Below are 27,579 nucleotides of genomic sequence, written 5' to 3'. Positions count from 1 at the left end.
AGACAAAGTCTTTTCCCTGGGGTGGGGGAGTCCAGAACTAGAGGGCATAGGTTTAGGGTGAGAGGGGAAAGATATAAAAGAGATCTAAGGGGCAACTTTTTCATGCAGAGGGTGGTACGTGTATGGAATGAGCTGCCAGAGGAAGTGGTGGAGGCTGGTACAATTGCAACATTTAAAAGATATTTGGATGGGTATATGAATAGGAAGGGTTTGGAGGGATATGGGTCGGGTGCTGGCAGGTGGGACTAGATTGGGTTGAGATATTTGGTCAGCAAGAACAGGTCGGACCGAAGGGTCTGTTTCCATGCTGTACATCTCTATGATTCTGACTCTATTTATGTCTAGCTCATTAATGTATATTATAAACAGCAAGGGAACCAGCACTGAACCCTGTAGGATTGCATTAGGGACAGGCTTCCAGTCAAAAAAAACATAATTTTGACCATCCCCTCTGCTTCCTGCCACTGAGGTAATTCTGAATCCAACTTTCCCTGGATTCCATGGGGTCTTAGTTACTCAACCAGTCTGCCCAGTAAGATCTTGTCAAAAGCCATAATAAAGTCTCTGTAGCCTACTTCAACTACCTAATTACATACCTAGTCGCCACCTCAAAAAAAAGAATCAAATTTGTTAGACATTATCTCTTCCTAACAACACCTGGCTGACTATCCTTGATTTAATACTTGCCTCTCCAAATGAAGGTTAATTCGTGCCTCAGAATTTGTTTCCAATAGTTCCCTTACCATTGATATTAGACTGACTGGTCTGTAGTCTCCTGATTTATCCCTATTGCTGTTCTTGAATAATGGTACCATATTAGCTGTCCTCCAAACCTCTGACACTCCTCCTCTGGCCAAAGACCCTGCTATCTCCTTCCTTGCCTCCTACAGCAACCTGGGAGAGGCATCTCATCTGAACCTGGAGATTTATCCATGAAACCAGCTAATACATCCTTACTCTAAATGCTAATTTATTCAGATACATCAAAATTAGTGGGCAGCATGGTGGCACAGTGGTATGCACTGCTGCCTCACAGCGCCTGGGACCCAGGTTCAATTCCCGCCTCAGGCGACTGACTGTGTGGAGTTTGCACATTCTCCCCGTGTCTGCATGGGTTTCCTCCGGGTGCTCCGGTTTCCTCCCACAGTCCAAAGATGTGCAGGTCAGGTGAATTGGCCATGCTAAATTGTCCTTAGTGTTAGGTGAGGGGTAAATGTAGGGGCATTGGTGGGTTGCGCTTCGGCGGGTTGGTGTGGACTTGTTGGGCCGAAGGGCCTGTTTCCACACTGATATGTAATCTAATCTAATCTAATCTAATTCCCATCCTTTAATTCCTACTCCTAAGTAATCCTCCTCTACAGGAAGTACTGATTCAAAGCACTCATTTCAAACCTTAGCTGTGTCTTTCGGGTCCACATGCTGCCATTTTAGTTCCCAACGGGCCCGACTGTTTCCTAATTTCCTTTTTAAACAATCTCCTTGTCCTTCTGTATTCCTCTAGAACATCTGATGTTTTGAGACTTTGATGCCAAATGCTGGCAAATGGCACTAGATTAATTTAGGATGTCTGGTTGGCATGGACGGGTTGGACTGAAGGGTTTCTGTTCTGTGCAACTCTATGACTCCAATGTCTATCGTAAGCTTCCCTTTTATTTTCCAGCTCCAATCCTGTACAATCCTTGACATCTAGGGTTCTCTGCACTTGCTGGTCCCACCTGTTGGATCCACTTTTTCTTCTTCTCAGAATAACCAGTTGTGAATAAGTATAAATTCAAGAATTTTTATTAAGAAGCAGTGACAGTTATATTCTGGTTACTGAGAATAAGCTTGTAAGTGTGTCAGTTCTAAGTTTGGCTTACAGTTTTAAGCATCAAGATGCTGATAACTTTATCTTAATTATATTTCATTTTCAAACTTTAACAACACAATAAGCCAATTACAACATGACATTCTATCAGTAAGTCACTTGACTTGTATCCTTGCGATGTTGGTTAGATTTGTTTGATGGTAGCTTGTGTCCATGTTCAGATAAGCTATTTAACACTATTTGTTTGTCACGTAACCCTATTAGCAGCAGAAACAAATTTAACTGTTGTACGATATTAACTCAATCAGATCAGGATTTTTCTTATTTTTAACTGTTGTACAATATGGGCTGAATCACATTGTTTTCTTCCATGTTCACATACCCTTCACCTTTACAACAAGTTAGTCCTGCACTCACACTGTTGCCTTTTTTTTAATGAGTCCACTACTGTAATGTGGATTTTCCTGCAAGGAGCTGCTCATAGTCCACTTTGGCCTGATGCCATCTAAATTTTTATTTAAAAACCCCACCACCCCAATTCATAGCCTTTTTGTTTTCTGGTCTATCCTTTTCCTTATCTGTTTTTTTTAAATCTTGCTGAATTACAGTCGTCACCATGAATGTGCTCCTCCACAGTCACACCGACACTTGCCTGACTTTGTAGGATTTTCTATGCTGGCTTAAAAATCTTTTCTGGACATATCTTAAGAAGTCTATTTTCTCTCTGTCTCTGTCTCTGTCTCTGTCTCTGTCTCTGTCTCTGTCTCTGTCTGTCTAACATTTTCTATCCCAATTTAGACTGGGGATGTTGAAATCCCTTGTTAATATTATTCTATTATTTTTAATTGTTATACAGTCAATTCCATAGTGAATCAGTGAAGTGAATTAGTAATCATGATGGGGACAAACTTTAGGTTAGATCCATACGACATGTGTTTGTATCTCTTGCACATTTTGGGTATTCTTTTAATGTCTTCTCCCTAAACCTGAGCAAGGGAGCTGTCAGCTTTAATGCCATCACAGTGTCTCAATGTTGTGAAATAAAGATCAGTAAAATATTACCTGGAGAACATTGTCATAGGAGTGGATCTTTTATTCAGCAATCATTTCATGGTCAATTCGATCATGCCTGATTTGCACCTCAGATTTATTTATCTAACAGCTCCATATGGACGACAATAGTAATAATAATTAACGCTGAATTCTGGATGGAATCCTCTTTGGAGGAGGCGTTGTGGACTCGATGGGTCAAATAGCCTGCTTCTACACTGTAGGGGTTTTATGAACTGTACAGAATTTGGAGTTAAGTATGCTCATGATGTTCTGCATTGCAATTCATTTTTAAGGCACATTTTTATTTTTATTTTCATTTTTATTTTAAAAATGAAACTGATTTAAAATGACCAGAAGACTTCTTTATTAAAGTGCACGTATGTGCAATAAGGTACTCAAACCTTCGGCACCAATGAACCGGTGGTGGTCCGGTTGGTGGTCGTTCACATATTTGCATCTTTCAGCTCTGTGGGACAGGGATGTGTCGTCTGCACGTATTTGGTTGCAAACACTGAACAATGCACTTAATATTTCTGTAAAGTGACGTCAAGGTGACATCACGTCCTGTGAATTTTACAATTGGAGTCATGGTCATGTTCTCCTGAAAAGATACCAAGAAGAGAATGACCAGTCTGTCACTGATTGGGATAGAGGATTTGAATGAACTGACATCCCAGTCGTACCTCCAGCTAAGCAGATTATTACTAGCAAGATCCTATGAATTAATTTTTGGACTAACTTCAGAGATTGGGAAATGTTTATGATGGGAGTGACAAAGAAAAGGGCAAAAACAAACAAGATGACGCCAAAATTGGAGTTGTAGTGGACAGCGAAGAAGGCTACTCCCATTACAATGAAATCTTGATCAGATGGGCCAGTAGGCTGAGAGGTGGCAGATGGAGTTTAATTTTACATAAATGTGAGGTGCTGCATTTTGGGAAAGCAAATCTTAGCAGGACTTAATATACTTAATGGGAAGATCCTGGTGAGAGTTGCTGAACAAAAAGACTTTGGAGTGCAGGTTCATAGTTCTTGAAAGTAGAGTTACAGATAGATAGGATAGTGAATAAGGTGTTTGATATGCTTTCCTTTATTGGTCAGAGCATTGAATACAGAAATTGGGAGGTCACGTTGCGACTGGACAAGACATTGATTAGGCCACTGTTGGAATATTGCAGGCAATTCTGGTCTCCTTCCTATTGGAACTTGAAAGGGTTCATAAAAGATTTATAAGGATGTTGCCAGGGTTGGAGGATCTGAGCTATAGGGAGAGGCTGAATAGGCTGGGGCTGTTTTCCCTGGAGCATCAGAGACTGAGGAGTGACCTTATGGAGGTTTATAAAATCATGAGGGGCATGGATAAGATAAATAGACAAAGTCTTTTTGCTGGGGTGGGGGAGTCCAGAACTAGAGGGCATAGGTTTAGGGTGAGAGGAGAAAGATATAAAAGAGACCTAACTGGCAACATTTTCACAGAGGGTGGTGGAGGCTGGTACAATTTCAACATTTAGAAGGCATTTGGATGGGTATATGAATAGGAAGGGTTTGGAGGGATATGGGTCGGGTGCTGGCAGGTGGGACTAAATTGGGTTGGGATATCTGGTCGGCATGGACAAGTTGGACCGAAGGTTTGTTTCTGTGCTGTACATCTCTCTGACGCTATTCCTTACCTCCCATTGTTCTTTGTTAATTATGTTTCTATTACATACGCATGATGACAAAAGTGGGAGTGGTTTAACAGTTGCAGATGATGCATGGTGAGGTTTACTGTTTGATTGATCTAGAGTATTAGGGTGTTTCCCCCAGTAGCCCCTATACCCAGGCATCACAGTCGCTCTTCAGTACATTACCAATATTTCCTTGAAGAAGCCTTGGACCTTGCTTGCCGCACACATAATTATAAGACTCTGTATGTAGAGAAATGCGCAACAATACAACTAGTAATTTTTAAACTTCATGTTGTACCATTATGTTAAAAACATTAAAAGTTGTTAAAGATGCAAAAGTGTTCATAATTTTTTTTCTCAAACATCTTGTTTTTATTGCTGCTGTGATTCTTTTTCACCTGAGTATTTGCAGCAGTGGTCTGGCCAGGTAATGCTTAAATCCCTGGAGAGTTGTTGAACCCATGTGTACATACAATAACAAACTGAGTTTTCCCACCTTGTGCAAGCCATGAGGTGTTTATTTGGTCATGAGGGAAACCATATCATTGGCCGGGTGAAAAGATGTGAAAACAAACAAGAATATCACAAATACTCTATCTGCTGTTATCTACTTAACATTTTAACCTCCTCACTAGCAAAAAAGGAAACCAAAATTTGGGATCTTTTTAAGTTTTGCATCTATTTCAAAGTCTCAATATTATGCTGCCTTCAGCCGCATTCATGTTGCCTGCCTTGACTCATCAGTTCACTAGGCTTGGTCTGATTATAATTTTTGGATGGTGAACTTGGTCCTGCCAGGGTGGCTCAATGGTTAGCACTGCTCGATTCCAGCCTTGGGTGACTGACAACTGACTGGAGTTTGCGCGTTCTCCCAATGTCTGCGTGGGTTTGCTCCGGTTTCCTCCCACAGTCACAGGATGTACCTGGATTGGCTAATATTGTCTGTAGTGTCCAGACTCTTAGGGGAATTGGATAGGGGTGTTGGGTCTGGGCAGAATGCCATGCAGAGGGTTGGTGCAGACTCGACTGGCCAAATGGTCTCTTTCTGTGAATTTGGCTAATCAATTGGTTGGGGCTCCTCTTGGCCCAGGAACTGTCACAATGGTCCCAACTCATGAAGTCTGGCATTATTCAAACTGTTGGTCTCACTTGTCTGGGTCTATCTCTTCTAGAGGATGAACTGCATTTCGTTTTAAACTAATGTAACCAATTAAGTCCATTAGATTTATATTCATTCATGGGATGAGTGTATCACTGGCTGGGCCAGCATTTATTGCCCATCTCTAATTGCCCACAGGGTAATTAAGATCAGCCACATTGCTGAGGGTCTGGAGTCCCATGTAGGCCAGACCAGGTAAGGAAGGCAGTTTCCTTCCCTAAAGGACATTAATGAAGTTGTTTTTTTCCCCTGACCATCAGCAATGGTTTCATGGTTGTCAATGGACTCTTAGTTCCGAAATTGTTATTAAATTGAAACTTCACAATCTGCTACGGTGGGATTCGAACCCGGGTCCCCCTGCCTTTTGCCTGGACCTCTGGATTACCAGTCCAGTGATAAGATCCACAAGGCCATTGCCTCTCCTTAAGGGCAATGCAAGCCATCAAAAGTGAGGGGAAATTAGAGAGAGAGGGAAAATCAAAATGGAGATGGGAGATCCTGTATCCAGCACAGTGCCCAACTCTTTCTCTCAAGGCATGGTAAGCATAGATGGACACTGAGTGCTCCCTCTTCAAAAACTCTCGGGCACAAATGTAACTGCAGAATAAAGTGCATTTTGCAGAAATTTACGACGTGTATCATTGTTACAAAATTAATTTGAAGGGAGCTACTGCTTGCCTGAGAAATGACTGCAGAGCAGAGCTATCTCTACGTGTGTGTGTGTGTGTGTGTGATCAAGATGAGAGATTTGTATAATGATCTCACGGCAGGGCATATAGGGTTAGCCATTGACAAAGATAAATAAATCTGACAACTCCTTAGCTTATAAACAAACTGAAAACCACACCGCACAAAGTATCCTTTCACTGCATTTTTGCTTCGATGTTGGTTCACTAAAATACAGATATTCTGTTAAATGCCTGCATTGAGGATGAAGTTTAACCCTTTGACCATTGGATTTGAATGCAATTGATGGATCTACCAAGGCAGTGGGTTGCCATCTGTAGCAAGTGCCCACAGAGACCGGCGAGCAGACAAAATTGTCAAACCTTCTGTCGGTGTTAGTAGGTTTAGTCATGAAGCGTTTTGTTACAAATGACACTGTTAGGTAAGTGGTAAATGTAGCAAACCAATCAACAAACTGAAAACTGCAACACTCATCTGAAGTGAGAAGCTCTGCATTGAGACAGCTGTCACTGTGTAGTGGGGTGGCAGTGAGGAGAGGCGGAGCAATATTGTGGAGGAGAGGGAAAGCTGGACTGAATAACTGTAACATGAATGACGTTTGCTCTAACATGCACTTTGTGAGAAAAAAACCTTGCTGGTCATGTTCTAGGTAATGCATCATTAGGTGAATTTTACACTTCCACAGGATTGGGAGTTGGGGGCTGGGGTTAGCAGTTCTATAAAATTGGGGATAATACAGTCAGAGAATCATGTAGTCCCTACAATGCAGATTGAGGTTATTCAGCCCATCAACTCTGCACTGACGTTCCGAAGAACATTCTACCCACCCTATCGCTGTAACCCTGCATTCCCGATTGCTAACCCACCAAGCCTGCGCATCCCAGGGCACTGGGCAATTTAGCATAGCTAACCCATCCAACGTGCACATCTTTGGACTGTAGGAGGAACCAGAGTACCCGGAGGAAACCCACCCAGACATGGGGAGAATGTGCAAACTCCTTGCATAGAGTCGCCTGAGGCTGCAATTGAACCCGTGTCCCAGGTGCTGTGAGGCAGCAGTGTTCTCTATTCAGCCCATCTGTAATTTTAGTTTAAGCAGTGCGACAAGCTGGCCCTGAAGTGGCCACTTAGGGGTCCGTGTGTGTGTTTGTGTGTGTGAGAGATCTTAAATATGGTGGTTGTGGGTTACAGATTCCTAGGGTGTCAGGACTTCAAGCATTCTCTAGACCCTCCCATAACCACTCCCCACTCTCCTCATCCACACTTTCCCGCCTTACTAACCCTTGGCTCCTAACCCCATTGTCCTACTCGAGTCACTTGGATCTGTTAGTCTAATGCTGATGATTAACCCCACTGCCTCTTGCTGCATTGCTGACCACTGCTCCCAACTCAGGGAAGCTGTCTTGTCTGGAGGTACTTGAGACCCTGTCAACCATAATAAGGACAAACCCCTTCCCGCCAGGGCATGAGAGGTCATAGGACACCACCCTAGATATCACACTTGATTGCAAGACAATTCATATTAAAGAGAAAATGAATCCAGTGTTGGAACTGCAACCTGAAGTTTCTCAGTTCTTAGTGGTCCTAGCAGCTCAGACATAGTTTTCTGTTTGGGGCATGGGTGCCGAGAGTTCAAGTTTTGGCTACTCAACACAACGGTTACCAAAACCCAGATAGATATGAAATAGATGGATTCAGGTCAAGTGCCCATTTTATTTTCACCTTCTGAGATAATGTAGCGGACAACAGCGATGAGAGATGTGGAAAGGTGTTGGGAGAGGGGAGGCAACGTAAAAAGAGGAGATCAATCCCCAGGAGGTCAGAATAAAATCACTCCTTTTTGTGTAGAATTATAGCACGGCTGGTTTGGAAAAGGAGGCCACTGTTGTGCCCGTGCTGGCTGTTTGGATATGCAACTTGACAAGTGCCATGCCCTGTAGGAGCAAATGACTGCAGATGCTGGGATCTGTTGAACAGTCATCTAGACTTGATACATTAGCTTGCTCTCTCTCAATGGAAGCTGCCTGAGCTCGTATGAGCTCCAGCACTTTTTTTGTTTTTTTTTTAGTGCCATGACCTTTTCTTTCTTCCAAAATCCCGCAACCCTTATTTCTGTCTCATTTTAGAATGATCCACAGTCTTGGGCAATGATCTCCAGATGTGAGGAAATCCGTGGGAGATCCATGCATTAGAGACAATAAAGATTTTCTAAATTAGTTATTACCATTAACACCTAGAGTTGAAACATTGGGGAGGGGTTGCATGAGGAACACGTGTAATGTCTCCTAAGAGTAGAAATGACACTGTTGAGGAGTTTAATGGGACTGAAACATGGGACAATGTAATTGCAGTATTAACTGTGCTAAACTTATCTTCCTTTTATCTCTGAGGCCTACAGGAGGGGAGTTCAAGAGGCGATAATTATTAAAAGATTTGAGATGTCCATTTAGCAAATGTCCTTTCCCTCTTTGTCAGACTTTTTGCTGGAATCAAAAGTCAGTGTTTGGTGTAGACTGAGGTAGTTAATAAAATGGGAAAGGCTGTGGCGATGACAGAAGTCCAAGTGGGCACTTTCACAAAAGGGACAGTGCCTCCAAGATAACACTCCAAGATTTGGAGAAGGCGAACAGCCAGATGTTATGGATTATTGTGAAGATAAATTGACCAAGACCCTCCCTTTTCGCACCACTCAAATGTCTCAACCAGCTGCATCATTAGCCTGGCTCAGTCAAATGAAGAATTGGCGAAAGGCGTCAGGCTTAGAGAGGACAGAACCTGGACTTTGTTTCTCTTGCCCTGCACCCTCAGCAACCTCTCCCCTTCGTGGCCATACCAGTGAATATGACTTGTTTTGTTTTCCTGATAGCTGTAACCCTTTTCTACTGAACAGCTGGGTTTCATTTTCTTTCCCAAGTGCATCATTAACAGCAGAGTGCCATATGTGAAAGTTGTGGCATTAAGTGGGGGTGCAAATTGGCGAGCTAATGTGGATCATCTCACTCACACATGTTGCCACTACCCATCAGCGGGCTGCAGTTGTATCTAGAAAGGAAGTGACTTTCCTCATAGGCCCTGTAAGGCCCCATTGACCTATTCTCTCTGGTAATTAGCATTTTTTTTATTTTTTGAAAAATTACAAAAAGTTCATTAAGCACAAGTAAGCTCCTACTTAGCCAGCACATTACACCACCTCAGGACAGCATAAACCACGAAACAGTCACTAACGTGTCTTTAATGTTGTGATAGGCAAAATTGAGGGGCAATTTCCTCTATCAATTCCAGAAACTAGACGGCATGATGACTTAGTGGTTAGCACTGCTGCCTCACAGTGCCAGGGACCCAGGTTCAATTAACCCTTGGGCAACTGTCTGTGTAGAGTTTGCACATTTTCCTCATGTCTACCTGGGTTTCTTCCGGGTGCACCGGTTTCCTCCCACAATCCAAAGATGTGCAGGTTAGGTGAATTGGCCATGCTCAATTGCCCCACGGTGTCCAGGAATGTACAGGCTAGCCACGGGAAATGCAGGCTACAAGGATAGGGTAGAGAGTGGGTTCGGGTAGGATCCTCTTTAGCGAGTCAGTGTGGACTCGGTTGGGCCGAATGGCCTGCTCCCTCACTGTGTAGGGGTTTGCCGATGAAGAGTTCGGCTGTTTTTTAATGATGCTGCTTGAGGGATACATATGTGGCCAGGACTCAGAGCAGGGGAGTTCTGCCTTCTCTTGTCGTGCCTGATTAGGATCTTGTCCATCCAAGAACATGGACCAGGCCTCAGCAGCCATGACAGTACTGCATTCTGTTGTGTCAGATGAGGGCAGGTGCTCAGATCTACAGAAGATGACTTCCAGAGGAGCACTACTGAGAGTGTCAATATAAAATTTAGAGCCTTAGAGGGAGGTGAAAGATGTCAGATCAGGGCTCGATTACAGAGTGAACCTGACTCTGTTAATCCCAGCGATGACTCTTCTGACTTCAGAAGATTGAACACTCGTCATAATGCTGCTTTTTCTGAGGTTAATGCCTATTTTTGGGACAGAGCAGAGGGAGCTTTTCTCTGCAACAAGCCTATGTCATAACCGACATGGGGATCTCTGATAGTGACGCTGGTTAGCTAATTTAAGAATAGAGATCAGTCGTTTTCTTTGTTATTGGACAAGACAGTTAACCAAGGAAAACTCCTCTCTGATTTGACGATGACAATGGAAGGCAAAAGCAGAGCTAAGATGGGAAGGGAATAATTAAATGGGGCAGGATTAAACAGGTCACTACAATTTGGGGATTTTGGGACTAAAGTAGAAGCTGGCTGTGCAACTGTAGGGATTATGAGACTGGGGGAAGGTCTTCCCTTGGAGAATGAGGTTAGGGGCACTGCCAAATATGATGGCTTGATGTTAGGTAGTGGGGTTAGGGTCTAAGGGGAGATAGGAGGAAGTTTAGAGATGATAACATCACTTTTGTCAGCAGGTTTGATTGGGATTGTCCCGTAGAGAACAGAATGTAGCAAGTTCAGAGGAAGACCAGCTTGGCTGAGGTGAGAGGAGCAGAGAAATTGGGGTGGGCCAGTCGTTTTCATTGAAGAGATCTGGAAAAGGTAAGAGTTCAGAGAGAGGGTTCCAAGTCAGGGTGCGTTGTGGAATGAGGGAAAGGACCCATTTAAGGGAAGATGCCTGGCCAAGGAAGTGGGCACAGAGAGAAATGGCGGAAGAAGAGCTTGAAGCCTGATAAGCTCAGAGTTCATTGAGGTGGATGTATAAGGGAATGAAACTGAGGCCTTTGCTGAGAACAGAGCATTCAGTGTCAGAGAGGAGAAGTCGGAAGGCGTCATAACTATCTGACAGAGTGAAGACCCAAGCAAGATATGGGGTCAAAGGGAAAGGGAGGAAAGTTCTGGAGAGGTCTATCAATTGGTGAAGTTTCCATTCCTTTGTACCTGAAAGGAAGATTAAAAGGTGTTTAATAAAATGCTGAATGAGACAAGGGACAAAATTATGCCATGGTCCAGGGACAGCCTTGAGTTGGAGGGAGTCCATGTTGCTTCCGGGAGAGTATACCTCTAGCTGCACGTGGCATGAATGGTACATCTTAAGATGCAGATAGAACAATGGTTTGAGGAAGCCTGAGTGTCTTAGAGATATCTTTAGTTAAAAACACACAGGATCCAGTTGGAATCCACATGGAATATGCTGAACATGGAGACGGTTGCTGAAGAAATATGTTTGTGAAAGCAGGTTTTCTTTCCTTTAAAAACAGCCTATCAATACAGGAAGTGAAATACGGGGCAATGAGCATTAACAAGACAGAATAGACCAGTGGATACCCTCTCAGAGAGAAGAACACAGCTTTAAGGTGTTTCACAATCCTGGATGTGAATTAACCGCTAATGTAAAGGCCTAATACTGTGCTGGAAATTTAAAAATAAATTACTGGAAATGCTGGGCAGGTCTTTTAGCATCTATGAAGAGAGACAGCACTAACTGAAATGTTAACTTTGTTTCTCTCTCCACAGATGCTGGCTGCCTGCTGAGTGATGCTGGCATCCTCCATTTTGCTTTCAGAATTTCAGAATCAGCTACTCTTTTGCTTTTGTATTTGTGTTCTATTTTTAAGGAATTTCGAGATTTGGACCAAAAATGGCTTCGCACATGCACAAACAAAACACTGTGGGTGCTGGAAACCTGACGAGTTCTGAAAGAACTCAATGGTTTTGGCAGTAGAGGAGGACAGGGAAAACGAGACGTCATGCTTCAGTTTGAAGACTATTTTGGTCAAAATTGGAAAAGGGATTGGAGATGTCTAAGATCTTAAATAAGTAGAGAGGCAAAGAAAGGGACAAGCGTCTTATGGAAGGGTCTGTGATAGGCAAGAAGGTAGGATAAATTCAGTACAAAATGGATAGTGGTCTAAGTAAGGTTAGGGTTAGCTCTGAAGGTGGCCGCTGGACCTGCAATGTTAACTCAGCTTTCTCACCACGGATGCTACCAGACCTGCTGAGCTTTTTTCAGCAATTTCTGATTTTGTTTCTGATTTCCAGCATCTGCAATTCTTGTTTTGTTTATTTTTGTCACACTGATAGGGAGCTTTGTAAAGCTATATTCATTATAAAATATTTAAAGCCCGCTCTCTCATATTTTCTGCTGAGTCATCTGGACCAGAGCTCATTGGGTTGGATCTCTGATTATGGATGAAAAGGCCAAACCCAACAATGGAAATAATCAGCTGTAGATAGCCTTTGGATTTCTGTGATAGGAAGGTTGATAGCTACTACTCACTTTATTTTGACGGGTGTGGACATTGAATAAAATGACATGAGCCCAGATGAATGATCTAGGCATTGGATGATGGGCAATGGGCACCAGTTTATGTCCAGATCAGCAAGTTTTAGGTGGTGTCTCTGTATCCCCAAGAAGCCTCTGGCTTAAGAACGGTCTCGCTCCCCACATGGACCATCCTCATTGTCCCAGGCAGTCGAATCCTTGCTCTATGGTCACGCATGATGGACGGTACTCTGGAGAAACCCTGAAAGACATTGGCACCCATGGGCGATGCCCTAGCGAACATTACCACCTCTGGAATAAGAGATCATGTTCAAGCCGAAGAGGGAGGAAGCCACAAAACTAATCTTGGACTCTCTTTGAGCATTCCCTTCTATGACGTGAAGTTTAGGAGGTGTAATCGGTTTTAAGTGCTCAGGAATGGGAAAGGTGACCCTGTAGTCGTTAATTTGCTCGAACAACCGTTTTTTTTTTCTCACGTTCACGGGACGAGGGCATTGCTGGCTAGGCCAGCATTTATTGTCTATCCCCCAGAGAGCAGTTAAGAGTCAATCACATTGCTGCGGATCTGGAGTCACATGTCATTTGGATGGTTGCTTGAATAGGAAAGGTTTAGAAGGCTATGGACTAGCAGGCAGGGTGGGGGTAGTTTAGTTTGGGATCAGATTTAGCATGGATTTGTTGGACCAAAGGGTCTGTTTCTGTGCTGTATGACCAGGTAAGGACAGCAGTTTCCTTCTCTAAAAGACATTAATGAACCAGATAGGATTCATTAGACTCTTAATTCCAGATTTTTATTTTGTTTGTTTGAATTCAAATTCCACCATCTGTCATGGCGGGACTTGAACCTGGGTCCCCAGGACAGTACGTGGGTCTCCGGATTAATAGAGCAACAAAAATACCACTAGGCCATTGCCTCCCATTTGTTTCATGTGGTTCTCCCTTTGCTTTTGCAGAATGAAGCAGCTCGGCGATTGGAGTATCTGGCTGTCGACGGGGCAGTGATTTCTGGTAAACCCGGCAAGCAGCCACACTCTCTCTCTCTCTCTTCCTTTTTTTTCCCCCTGTTGGAGGCAGTGAGGGAGAGAGGGAAGCCCTTCCATCCTCGAGAGCACGGGGGCAGCGATGGCAGGAGAGAAAGCCCAGCCCAAAGTGATGGACGCCCAGAAGCTGGCCAGCCTCCTGCGGAGTGGTGTCGGGGCGACGCTGGTGATTGACAGTCGCTCATTCGTGGAGTACAACACCTCTCACGTGCTGAACTCGGTGAACATCTGCTGCTCCAAGCTGGTGAAACGAAGGCTACAGCAAGACAAGTTCTCCATCACCGAGCTGATCCAGCCCTCTGGCAAGATGAAGGTACTGTGTCCTACCTCCTTCCCCCAGAGCGATACACTGATGGTGGCAACTCCACGCCCTCACTGAGTGCACTATGCTTGCAGAGAGCACCAAAACCTGTATCCTTCCTTTTTCACTTCCCCTCTTTCTGTATGTCTGTCTTCTGGCATCAGTGAATGTGAGTTTGTTCAGTTCCACTTATATGGTAGGAGAAAGTGAGGACTGCAGATGCTGGAAACCAGAGTTGAAAAGTGTGGTGCTGGAAAAGCGCAGCAGGCCAGGCAGCATCCGAGGAGCAGGAGAATCGACGTTCTGGGCATAAACCCTTTTTCAGGAATGAGGCTGGTCTGCCAAGCGGGCTGAGATAAAAGGTGGGGATGGGATGGGGGTGGGGGGCGGAGTTCCAACCACACAGGATGAATGTAGATTTCTCCAGCTTCCTCATTTCCCCTCCCCCCACCTTATCCCAGTCCCAACCCCCAGATTCAGCACAGCCCTCTTAACCTGCAATCTTCTTCCTGACCTCTCCGCCCCAACCGCCTCTCCAGCCTATCATCCTCACCTCCTTCCACCTATCGTATTCCCAGTGCCCCCCCCCACCTTTTATCTCAGCCCGCTTGGCACACTTGCATCTCTTACCTATCTCTGTCTTCCCTTGTCTCTCCCCCATCCATGTCCCTACACTATATTTTTTTAATCCGTGATGTGGAGGAGCCGGTGTTAGACTGGGGTGGACAAGGTTAAAAATCACACAACAGCAGGTAATAGTCCAACAGGTTCATTTGGAAGCACTAGCTTTCAGTTACCCAATGAAGGAGCAGCGCTCCAAAAACTAATGCTTCCAAATAAACCTGCAAATAAACTAATGCTTCCAAATAAACGATAACCTGGTGTTGTGTGATTTTTAACTTTCTTTAGCCCTGTTCGTCGCTTTCTTCTGCGCCAATTCGAATCACTTTTTTAGACTCTTCTTCCAACACCCACCCCCCTGCAGTTTATCTCTCTCTCTCTCTCTCTCTCTCTCTCTCTGCAAAGCCAATAAAATTACAAAGAGTGAAAGACTGGATTAAGGTAGAGCTCTGGAGACCCGCTGCAATTGGCTGCCTATGACATCATTGCCCTGGCCCTTGCAGAGCTAAATACTGTGGCAGATTGAACACAAACAGCTTGCCGCCTGGCACCGTGCCTGTGTGATTGATGCGGGTGTGTTTATGGTGCTGCTTGCAACCTCCATTGTCATTTTGCCATCTTGAGCTGCTGAATATTTATTAGGTTAGCGACAGACCCTTCTCTCCCTTACCCCACCCCAGCCACAAACAACACGTCTACTCAAGTGCTTTTGTCTGAATTCTGGTTGTGGAGTAGATTAAGCACCCACCACCTCCCCACCCTCTGTATTAACCAAAGAATCGACTATTCCAAATGTTAGTCTCTTTGTTTTCTTCTTCTTCTTGGATGCTTTGATTCATCCCAGCACTTGTTAATTAGTTTATGGCAGCTCAGGATTCATGTGTCAGAGAGGGAAGGCGAGAGAGAGAGAGAGAGAGAGAGAGAGAGAGAGAGACCAACAGTAGCTGAATTGCAACAAAGGTGTTTCCTACTGGAAAAGGTCTGCTCAAAGATTTGTTTTAAAAATATCCACCACAGGCTCCACTGTAACCTCAGCTGCTCAAGGCACTCGTACACGGTCTAAGGTCTGTTTTCTAATCTATGCTGAGGTTAACGCACTTTTAATATAAAGCATATATGTATGTAGATAAATCCCTGGGAGAGCGCAGCCTCTGTGGGCGAACACTTCTTTAACACCGGCTCTCTGTGGGACCAAGTAAGATAGTGCCTCCAAAGCTGGGCAACTTTATACTGAAATGTCCACAATGGAGGGAGCAATTCCCTATCTACCATTTTAACCTGAAGAGAATAGAGAGGTCCAGCATTGACTGAGAAAGAGATACAACTTTGGGTGCTGTCCCAGTAACTGCAGGGTATGTTCATTGTACTCACAGACAGCAGTTCTGGGGGTTTCTGAGTGAAGGGACAGAACAAGAGAGGCTAGTCATGATTAAAACTAACCCTCTACACTAAGTACTGGTCTGTAGCCTTCCACAACAGGGTCCTTTCCAGGATGATGATTAGAAAATTTACAAATTTAACACTGTAGCAGACATGGGGAAACAATAGTTTGCATTAAGTCAGTACCTTTCTCAACCTTTACCACCCCAGAGGGTTGCAAGTGGCTCTGAACAGCCTGAACTCAAAACTACGGAGGCAGGTAATACTGCAACCTAAGGTAAGTGAACAGTGGTAATGTCCCTAGGTCAGTAGTACCCCAGGATAATATTCTAGGTATATCAAATCCAACTATGGACAGTGATGAATGAAGGCGATGGCATTGTGGTATTGTCGCTAGCCTATCAATCCAGACACCCAGGTCATGTTACAGGGACCTGGATTCGAATTCCACCATGGTGGGATTTGAATTTAATTTTAAAAGTCTAGAATTAAGAGTTTAATGATGACCATGAAATTGTTGTGAATTTGGGGAAAGAAATCTGCTGTCCTTATCTGGTTGGGTCTTCTTGTGATTCCAGATGCACAGAAATACTGGGCATTTGGAGATTGGCAATAAATGGTGGCCTAGGCAGACACGTTAAAATGTTTTAAAATTCAAATTTTGGTGCAGATATCATTTTGTTAAAACAAAACTTCAAAATATCAATTTGTAACACCAAACATTGATGGTGTGTCCAACGATGTCGTCCTCCACTGAAAGATTTGGTGAACTGTCTTCACTAGTTTGTTCTTGTCTTTTTGAAATACGTGGATTGCACCAACTAAGTGTAGCCAGGCAGAGATCAGTGTCCTCACAAGAGCTGGGGAAAGGCGAAACAAAATGTGGCAAGAGCAGTTATGGGGGTTTGTTTAATGAAGTCCTCTTTAATTCCCAGCATTCCTCAGTTTAGCAGATGAAGGGGAGATAATGTCATGAAAAGCTCCCAGTCAATGCCTTTCCCTCCCCCTCCTCCCCATACAATGTTCACTGGACTGGCACAGAGTGAATGATGGTTCGATTTTATCTAAAATAATACTGCAAAGGCAAGAAAGCTGCCCCTTGACGATAGAGTTGAAGGTGATGCCTGGCTCTCTAGCTTTACCAGGACGCACCTTGCTGATGCTGTTGCGCCGGGTTCTCTCTTCACAAGCAGCACTGCCATTGTCAGCTTGCAAGGATCAGCGGAGGAGGTCAGGAAAGAGAATGAAAATGAAAGATGTGAACTGAAGTAGATGCTCTCTGAGAATGGTACTGATGAGTCATGGGATGTACTCAGAGTGGGACCTATCCTTCATAGCTTCTGTCCAGCATCTGGGCACATAGCAGGTGGCAGATAGTCAAGAACGGCTAACAAAGGCACCTCCAGAAGTCGCCTTCAGTCACTGAACTGCTAGATGTGACGTCTGTTTCATGTCTTCACCAAAGTGAGCTTCCAGAGAGTTCCATCTTTGGTGAGTGGTGGTACTTGAAAATGTACCAGCCAAAGCTCTCCTCAATCATCAAATAATTATACAAATTGGAACAAGACTGTTTGTTTGGCCCATTGTGCCTGTGCTGGAACATTTAAAGAGCTATCCAATTCATCCAGTAATGGGAAGTAGAGCTTCTGTGGAACTGAGACAAATGGGTGGTGAGCTCCTTGAAGTGTTTATAATTCTGAGAGGTCCTGAAAGGATGGATACTGAGAGGCTGTTTCCACCAACACCTCCTCTCCCCACCCCACCACAATTTTTGAATGTATAAAACTGGGGTGGGATATGTAAAGTGTTGGCATTAAGAGGCCAGCCAGTTAGGAGTGGGGTAAGGGGACTTGCTTTGCAATCCTTTTGAGAAAGTTTGGTATGTCCCTATGTTAATTGGGGGTAAGTTAGGACTGTAGATGCTGGAGGTCAGAGTCGAAGAGGGTGGTGCTGGAAAAGCACAGCAGGTCAGGCAGCATCTGAGGAGCAGGAGATTCGACATTTCAAGCATAGGCCCTTCATCAAGAATGACGGGCTAATGAACGGCTTATGCTCAATGTTGATTCACCTGCTCCTCGGATGCTGCTTGACCAGCTGTGCTTTTCCAGCACCACACACTTTGACCCTATGTTAATGGGGTTTGAATGTTCAGTCGTTGAGCATATTGAGGACTAAAATCCAATGAATGTGGGACTCTAAGGCAATTGAAATATTTGAAAGCTGGCAGGCAAGTAGAGTTTAGGCAGAGGATGATCCAAGGAGTTGCTGAAGGTTGGAGCAGGCTGAAGGAAATCCGCTCTTCCTGTTTCACACGTTCAGTCCTCCAGGTTTACCTTTTGATCCTGCACGTTGTTCCCTTCCAAACACTTTGTCCAATTACCTCTTGAAAGTTACTATTGAATCTGTTCCTGCAGTGCATTCCAAACCATTACAATTCCCTGTGTCAAAAAAAATTATCTCTGTCTGCAAACCTACACCAGTTCTCTTTATCAATGCTCTTAACTCTGTCCCCATTGACTGTTGGAGCGTCCAACCAGTTTATGCAGTTTTACCTGCTTTTACTCAATGAAAGCCTTTCACAAATCACAACTTTGAGCACCTCTAACAAACCTCTCCATAGAGTATATAAGGCTTTCAATCCCAGTCTGTCCACATAACTAAAGTTCCCAAATTCTGCTAAAAATCTGAACGGAAAATGTTGGAAATACCCTGCAGGCCGGGCAGCATCTGTGGAAAGAGAAATATTTTGGGTAAAAAACTGATGAAAAGTCGCATTAATTCGGTCACTTCCTCTCTCCACAGATGCTGCCTGACCTGCTGAGGGTTTCCAGCACTTTGCTTTAATTCCAGACTTTCATCATTTGCTTCTGGGTTACCATTGTAGTAAATGTGTCTCTCCTGGCCAAGCCTTGACGGGAATGCACGTGATTCAGCCTTCTCTCCACACTGAGAGTTTATATTGAAATATCTCTCCTTCAATGGCCCTCCTTTGGTTTTATGGACAGTCGCGTTCAGAAGTGGGCTGTCCCTCATGTGCTGCCAGTCCCATCCCCTAGAATCAGTTCATTGGAGCAGCTGCAGTTAGAGCTGAAGCCATTGTTCTCAATCCCTATGCCATTCTCCAGCCACCAACTCCATCCCTAACCCTGACTATAGCCATTTGTGCCAACCTTGGTGTTGTATTTGTATTTGACTGATCTGAGATTCATCTGAGCTTTTATTTTGTGGCATCACCTGACTTTTCCCTATCTCAGCTTGCCTGATGCTGAAACTCTCAATCTTAACCCTTGCAATCTTCGGTTTTGACTGCACACCCACATTCGACTCTCTGCAAGTCTGAGATCATCCAAAACTCTGGCCATGTCTTTTTGTTTTGTTAAATCGAAGAATCCCTACAGAGTGGAAACAGGCCCTTCAGCCCAACACGTCCACACCAAGCCTCTGAAGAGTAAACTACCCAGACTCATTCCTCTTACCCTTTATTTACCCCTAGACACTGTGGGGAAATTTAGCATGGCCAATTCCCCTAACCTGTACATCTTTGGATTGCAGAAGGAAACCCGCATACACACGGGGAAAATGCACAAACTCCACCCAGTCAGTCGCCTGAGGTTGGTATCAAACCCGGGTCCCTGGCGCTCTGAGGCAGCAGTGCTAACCCTTGAGTCACTGTGCTGCCCATCTCCTCTCTTACTTCCTCCTTTAACCAAACTATTATCACCTGACCTAATATCTCTTGTGTGGTGTCATGTTTTGTGTTGTCCTTTTCCTGTGCAGTGCCTTGGGCCATTTTATGTCGGGAAAGTCACTATAGAACGGTGTTATCAAAATTGTCGGTGTGAAATTGACATCAGACAGTCATCTGCCAAACCTACCATACGCCCATGATGCCAGTTATTCCAAGGTACCAGAACAAGACACTTTGTTACTTCTCCACCCCTCACACACGTCGCCAGCGAATCTACTGGATGGTTCAATAAAATCGGAACAGTGACAGATATTCTCTCAACACCTTCTCATTTCCCGTTAATTTTGCCTTTGTAGTTAGCAGTACAAGCTTCGCGCTTAGGGATATGACCTAGTCATGTCACAAGGATGCCCAAAACTCTTGCCCTTCCGAGGTAAGAGGTCACTGTTTGTTTCTTGTTTAGGCTAATGTCACACTCCACAGTTAGACCCCTCGAACAAGCTGTCTTCATTGGAGGGGGGGGGAATCTTATGATGAAATTAAATTACACTACTCCATGTAATATTAGTTTTATCTTCCGACAGAATTAATATTTTCGACAGCTCCAATTTGGTACTTCCTTAGCATTATATTGCCCTTTTTGTTTAGGTCCTGGATGTGGTTTTGAACTCAATCTTGTGACATAGAGGTCAGTCTGACACTTGAGCACCTCATCCTGATTGTTTGTTTGTTTTTAGAAACATCTGTTTAGATACTGTTAGCCCAAAGGGGCTTCAGCTGTGTATGCGGCCAGTGAGTTCCTCCCCCATTGTGCTGCAGGCTTCAATTGCTTCCTAATCACGTGTCTCAATCCTAATTATCAGCATTCATCAGCTGAAGTGAGCATCAAAAAAGAGATGTAGATTTGCTGGCTGGGGAGGACAGACAGCTGGAACTGCAGCACAACATCTGTGTCTCAATAGCAACATGTGTAGGCAGCGTAGCTATATCCAGGAACTGACATCAAGGCAGATTGTTTTATCACATCATTTGGTAAATATAGTTTCTTTTTTTAAAAAAAAAAAGAGGTTTGGCAAGCACAATTCCAGCAAAGGTGCTGTAAGGTGGAAGTTTTTCTTTAGCGGGAGTCATTGCCCGCTGGTAAACACATTCTGTTCATTTCCAATGAAACGGAATCCTGAACAGGAGCTGTAGATGTGGTACCATTGTGGTACCATTGCTTACAATTAGTAATTGAGCCTTGCTACCGATTCCAGATTCAAAAGTTGACAAGATATAGGAGCAGAATTAGGCCATTCAGCCTATCAAGTCAGCTCTGCCATTCAATCATGGCTGACATGTTTCCCAAAGTGGCAAGATGGCTCAGTGGTTAGTACTGCTGTCTCACAGCACCAGGGACCCGGGTTCGATTCCTGCCTCAGATGACTATCTGTGAGGAGTTCGCACATTCTCCCCATGTCTGCGTGGGTTTGCTCCAGGTGCTCTGGTTTCTTCCCACAATCCGAAGACATGCAGGTCAGGTGAATTGGCCATGCTAAATTGCCTAACGTGTTCATGGATGTGTGGATTTGGTGCATTAGTCAAGGGTAAATGTAGGATAGGGAATGGGTCTGGGTAGTTTACTCTTCAGAGGGTCAGTGTGGACTTGTTGGGCAGAATGGCCTGTTTCTAATTCTGTAACTGCAGGGATTCAAATTCTAATTCCAATCCCATTCTCCTGCCTTCTTCCTGTAGCCCTCAATCCAATCCCCTTTACTAGTCCAAGAATCTATCCATCTCGGTCTTAAATACATTCAATGATTTGGCCTACACAGACTTCTGCAGCAATGAATATCATAGATTCGCCACCCTCAGGCTGAAGAAATTCCTCTTCATCTCAGTTCTAAGAGGGTGTCCCTTCATTCTGAGGCTGTGCCCTCAGGTCCTAGTCTCTCCTAATAGTGGAAATATCTTCTCTATGTCTGCTCTGTCCAGACCACTCGGTATTCAGTAAGTTTCAATTAAATCCCCTGCCCTCCCATCCTTGTAAACTCCATCAAGTACAGACCCAGAGTTTACAACATTTCCTCGTATGACAATGCCTTCATCTCCAGGATCATTCTTTAAATCTCAGTGTACCCCTCTAATGCCTGCACATCCTTCCTTAGATACAGGGCCCAGAACTGCTCACAATATTCCAGATGCAGTCAGACCAGAGCCCTTCTACAGTCTCAGCAAAACATCTCTACTCTTGTATTCTAGCCCTCTTAAAATGAATGGAAACATTGCAATTCCTTCATAACTGCCAACTGAACGTGCATGGTGAGTCCTGAACTAGGACTCCTAAGTCCCTTTAGTGCTTTAGATTTTCAAAGCCTTTCCCCATTTTAAAAAAACAATCTAGGCCTCTACTCTACACACCAAAGTAAATAACCTCACTTTCCCACATTGTATTCCATCTGCTGCTTATTTGCCCACTCTCATGGCCTATTCAAGTCCTTCTGCAGCCTCACTACTTCCTCAATACTACCTGTCCCTCCAACTACATTTGTGTCATCTGCAAACCTAGCAACAATGCCCTCAGTTCCTTCATCCATTAATATATAATATGAATAGCTGTGGTGCCAATACTGATCACTGTGGAACTTAGTAGTCGCCAGCTACCATCCTGACAAGACCCATTTATCCCAAACTCTGCCTTCAGGTAGGCAACCAATCCTCTATCCATTGCTAAAACCTTTTCCCATGTGTATTATCTTGAGTAGCAATCTCCTGTATGCCACCTTGTTAAAGGCCTTCTGGAAATCCAAATCGATCACGTCCACTGGCTCACCTTTGTTTAACTGCTCATTACCTCGTCAAAGAATTGGAACAGATCTGTCAGGCATGACTTCCCCTTAACAAAGCTATGCAGACATGAACCAGCCTATAATTTCCTGCTTTCGTTCTTCCTTTCTTCCTAAACTGGGTTGTTACAGTAGTCCTCTTCCAGTCCTCTGGGACCCTCCCTGAAACCAGTAATTTCTGATAGATGACCACCAATACCTCCTGAAAGACCACCCAGCACAATTTCCTTAGCTATCTCCTTCAGAACTCTGGGCTGCAGTGCATCTGGTCCAGGTGATTTATCCACCTTCAGACTTTTCAGCTTCTCCAGCACCTTCTCCTTAGTGATGACCACTACACCCATCTCTGACCCCCGACTGTCCTGACATTCTGGTGTGCAACTGGTGTCCTTCACTGTGAAAACTGATACAAAGTACCTATCCGGTTCTTCTACCATTTATTTGATTCCCATTAATATTACTCCAGCCTCATTTTCCAGTGGTCCAATGTCTACTCTTGCCTCTCTCTTACCTTTTAGAAGTCATTTATATTACTAGCTAACTTACTCTCATATTTCATCTTCTTTCCCCTTTATTGCTTTTCTTACCAATCCTCTAGCTTTCCACTAATCTTCACCACATTGTATACATTTTCTTTTGCTTTTATGCTGTCCCTGACTTCCTCAACAGCTATGATTGCCTCATCCTCCCCTTAGTATATTTCTTCCTTGGGATGGACTTCTGCCATTGGGCGGCACAGTGGCTCAGTGGTTAGCACTGCTGCCTCACAGTGTCAGAGATCCGGGTTCGATTCCAGCCTTGGGCGACTGTCTGCGTGGGTTTCCTTTGGGTGCTCCGGTTTCCTCCCGCAGTCCAAAGATGTACAGGTTAGGTGAATTGGCCGTGCTAAAAAAATTGTCCATAGTGTTCAGGGATGTGTGGGTTAGGTACATTTAGTTAGGGAAAGCGCAGCAGGTCAGGCAGCATCCAGGGAACAGGAGAATCGACGTTTCGGGCATAAGCCCTTCTTCGGGAATGAGGAAAGTTTGTCCAGCAGGCTAAGATAAAAGGTAGGGAGGAGGGACTTGGGGGAGGGGCGTCGGAAATGTGATAGGTGGAAAGAGGTCAAGGTGAGGGTGATAGGTCAGACTAGGGTGGGGGCGGAGAGGTCAGGAAGAAGATTGCAGGTTAGGAAGGCGGTGCTGAATTCAATGGATTTGACTGAGACAAGGTGGGGGGAGGGGAAATGAGGAAACTGGTGAAATCAGAGTTCATCCCTTGTGGTTGGAGGGTTCCTAGGCGGAAGATGAGGCGCTCTTCCTCCAACCGACGGTTCCCTGGATGCTGCCTGACCTGCTGCGCTTTTCCAGCAACACATTTTCAGCTCTGATCTCCAGCAACTGCAGACCTCACTTTCTCCTCACATTTGGTTAGGGGTAAATCTAGAGCAGGAAGGGAATGGGTTTCAGTGGGTTACTCTTCGGAAGGTCGGTGTGGACTTGTTGGGCTGAATGGCCTGTTTCCGCACTGTAGCGGTTCTATGTTTGCTGCTCCACCATCTTACCTGCTGGGCTCCCCTTCCAATCAACTCTATCCAGCTCCTCCCTCATGTCTTTTGTAGTTACCTTTACTCAATTGTCATACCATTACCACTGACTTCAGCTTCTACCTCTCAAACTGCACGGTGAATTCTATCACTGACCCCTAGGGGTTTCTTCACCTTAAGCTCCCTAATTAAATCTGTCTCATCACACACCACCAAACACAGCATTGCCTCTTTCCCCCCCAGTGGGCTTTTCCACTAACTGCTCTTAAAAAAAAATCCCATAGACATTCCATGAATTCTTTTTCTTCAGATTTGCTACTAACCTGATTTTCCCAGTCCACCAGCATGCTGAAGACCCCCATGAATATTGTAATATTGCCTTTCTTGTATGCCTTTTCTATCTTCTGTTTTATTTTCTTCTCCGCATCCCAACGACTGCTAGGGGGCCTCTACATAAAGCCTTTCAGGCTCTTTTCCCTTTGTGGTTCCCCAAGTCTACCCACACAGATTCTACACCTTCTGACTCTACCACTTTTCGCTCATCAATTTATTTCCTTTCTTACTGACAAGGCAATCCAGCCCCCTCCACCTATTTACCTGTCCTCGGGTATTTAGTTCCCAGTCCTGATCCCCTTGCAGCCCCCTGTGATTCCCACAGTCTTGCCAGTTTCAATCTGCAGTACAAGCTCGATTTACCTTATTTGGTATACTGCGTGTTTTAAGTACAACACTCTCAGTCCTATGTTAATTGGCTCCATTCTCATAGTTGTCCCCTTATCTGCTGTGCCTGAAGTTAGAATCCTGACCTTTTCCATACTCTCTGTCCTATTACTTGTTCTGGAAACTGTAATAACCTCTGCTGAGCCCTCTTTTCCCCTCACCCTGAAGTTTTCCATAATTTTCTAATTAACTTATCCCACTCTTTCTCCTCCCCCGGCCCCCAAATATTCCCACTTTTAGATTTAATGCCGTATTCACAGCCCTAGTTATGATATTCACAAAGACTTCAGTCCCAGCATGGTTCAGGTGGAACCTGACCCATTGGAACAGCTCCCTCCATTACTGTGGGAAAACCCATTTCTCCCACACCAATCTTTGAGCATGTGTTTATCTCTTTAACCTCGTTGATCATGTGCCAATTTGCTCGTGTCTCAGGGAGTAATCCAGAGATTACCTTTTTTCTTCTGCTTTTTAATTTAGCCCCTTGCTGCACATATTCCCTCAGCAGAAGTGCTTCCCTGTTTCTACCTATCTTTGGTATCTGCATGGATCACCACAACTGGATCTTTTCCCCCCCGACGCTCCAGTTTCCTGTGCAGCCCAGATGTGATATCCTGAACCTGAGCACCAGGCAGGCAACACAGCCTTCAGGACTCCCAATCCTGGCAGATATGTGTCTATTCCCCTGACTATATTATCCCTGATTGCAACTACATTTCTATCTTGAATGGCTCCCTGCACCGTGGTGTTATGGTCAGCTTGCTCATCCTCCCCGCAGCACTGCTCTCGTCTGCGCAGAGAGCAAGAATCTCAAACCAGCTCAAGAATTGAGGCTCCTTCAGCACTACTTCCTGGATAAGTCTCCCTGCCTCGCTTGTAGTCACACCCTCCTCTCCCTGACCACTAACTGAATTTGAGGTACTTAATCCAAGGGCTGTGACTGCCTCCTAAGTCCAAGTGACTCTCTGCCTCCCTGATGTGATGCAGTGTTCGAAGCTCAGACTCCAATTTATCAAACTCTGAGCCGGAGTTCCTTAGCAGCCAACACTTGCAAAAGATGTGGTCACTATAAACCACAATGGGGCCCACATCATTGCAATTGCACCATAGCGGCTGCCCCGGCATCTTGATTTTATTGACTTAGTTCTTAATTTTATTTTTATTTTTAAAATCCATACTGACCTTTTAGTTTGTAGCCTGTAAATATTTCCCCTATTTACCTTCAATCTGAATTGATAGTGAACTATCACCAACCAATGAACTTAATGGTTTAGTTGTGATGTCACACATTTGTGGTAGGCCTCTGATCCTCGGCTTCAGTTTATCCTTTTTTTTTAGAAAAAGCCTTTCAGACTATGAGCCAAATAAAGCAAGCAAGAAGCACCTGTTCCCCTCCACACCGACTGCCCATGTTTACTCTGAATTCTCCGAGCTATGTATGCATTGGGCTGTGATCTCTCCTTCTTGACCATGCGAAATTTACTGATCCACAGCAAGGCAACACACGAAATTAAATACAAAATGACTAAATGTGGTTGCTGTTCGGCAGGGCAGATGCAAAACCCTCACTAAACGCTCTTAGTCACCATGAAAGCAAAGCTTGAATGAGCTCTTAACTACAGAGAGTTGTGAACAGAGCCCAGAGCATCACACAAACCAGCCTTCCATCCATTAGCACCATCTATACTTCTCACTGCCTTGGGAAAGTGACCAACATCATCAAAGACCCATCCCACCCCAGTTAAACACTCTGCCATCCTCTTCTGTTGGGCAGAAGATATAAAACACACATGTGCGTAGATTCAAGAACAGCTTTTTCCCTGCAGTTATCAGACTTTTGAACAGACCTCTCAAACATTAATTCTGATCTCTCTCTCCCTTTGCATGTGTAACATTGTATTCTGCACTCTGTTCTGTGAACCTGATGCACTTTGTATGGTATGGTCTGCCGTATAGTATGCAAAACAACACTTTTCACTGTATCTCAGTACATGTGACAATAATCCATCGATCAAGTAATGGTGCCTTTTCACTGCAGACCTCAAGGAGAGAGGAGTGTAGCTGACACTCATTCAGGCTGGTCTGGCCCAACAGAATTGATCTTGAGGTCACTTTACATCACCCCGTAATACAGTGCAGCCTCACAAGTTAACAACTTAAACCCAACATTTGTGGGTCCACTGGCTGCCATATCCCAACCGGATTTAGAAATGACAGGCAATGCACAGTCAAATGGCCATGCCAACCTGCCAGTGACTGAGACGTACTGCCAGTGGTGTGGCTTCATTACAAACAACATGGAGCTGTCTCTACTCTTTGCTCCTTAATAATGAGCTCATGCTCCCAGGATGCAAAGAGCTTGTTGTCTTGAACATAAAAAATGTCAAATCCATAGTGTGTTGGCCAGGAGTCTGTTTCAAACCTGATGTTAGAGGTAGTGAACAGTATGAGACTAAGATTAGACAGCTGCTGAGATTTCTCCCCAGTTTCACAGTCATATCTTGTACCCACGCACAGCTAGAACTCCCAGTATAGCCTGGAGTGACCTTTTGATCTGTTTTGTGTATTGAACAGTGGTTCAAGCCAATGAATCTCAATCTACAAAGCATCATTGTTCCTCAAAGGAAGTCTTAAAAACTATGTGAACCAGGCTGATGAACAGTCTGAGAGGCTGCAATATGAACTCTCCTCCCGTGGCTGCAATTACCTGGGGTGAAGGTGGTGTAGCTGTAATGTCAGTGGACTGGTAACTCCAAGCCAAGCTAAATAGGCTGAGGTTTCAAATACATAGTTCCAATTTCTCCCATGGCGGATGGAATTCAAATTCCAATCA

The 27,579-nt window shown here is 44.4% G+C and overlaps 1 protein-coding gene across 1 annotated transcript in view; it reads left to right on the top strand.

Moving 5' to 3' along the window:
• The window catches only part of LOC122557954 (dual specificity protein phosphatase 8-like), a 222,225-nt gene that overhangs the window by 24,731 nt on the left and 169,915 nt on the right, over nucleotides 1-27,579 (top strand). Inside the window, exon 2 of the mRNA XM_043706218.1 lies at nucleotides 13,600-13,999. Coding sequence (XP_043562153.1) covers nucleotides 13,769-13,999 — 231 coding nt within the window. The 5' untranslated portion in view covers nucleotides 13,600-13,768. The remainder of the gene's footprint in view (nucleotides 1-13,599; nucleotides 14,000-27,579) is intronic.

Source organism: Chiloscyllium plagiosum, chromosome 16, assembly GCF_004010195.1.
Source record: "Chiloscyllium plagiosum isolate BGI_BamShark_2017 chromosome 16, ASM401019v2, whole genome shotgun sequence".
NCBI classification, from domain to species: Eukaryota; Metazoa; Chordata; class Chondrichthyes; order Orectolobiformes; family Hemiscylliidae; genus Chiloscyllium; species Chiloscyllium plagiosum.
The sequence above is the reverse complement of the archived record's forward strand: the minus strand, read 5'-3'. Positions and strand labels throughout refer to the sequence as shown.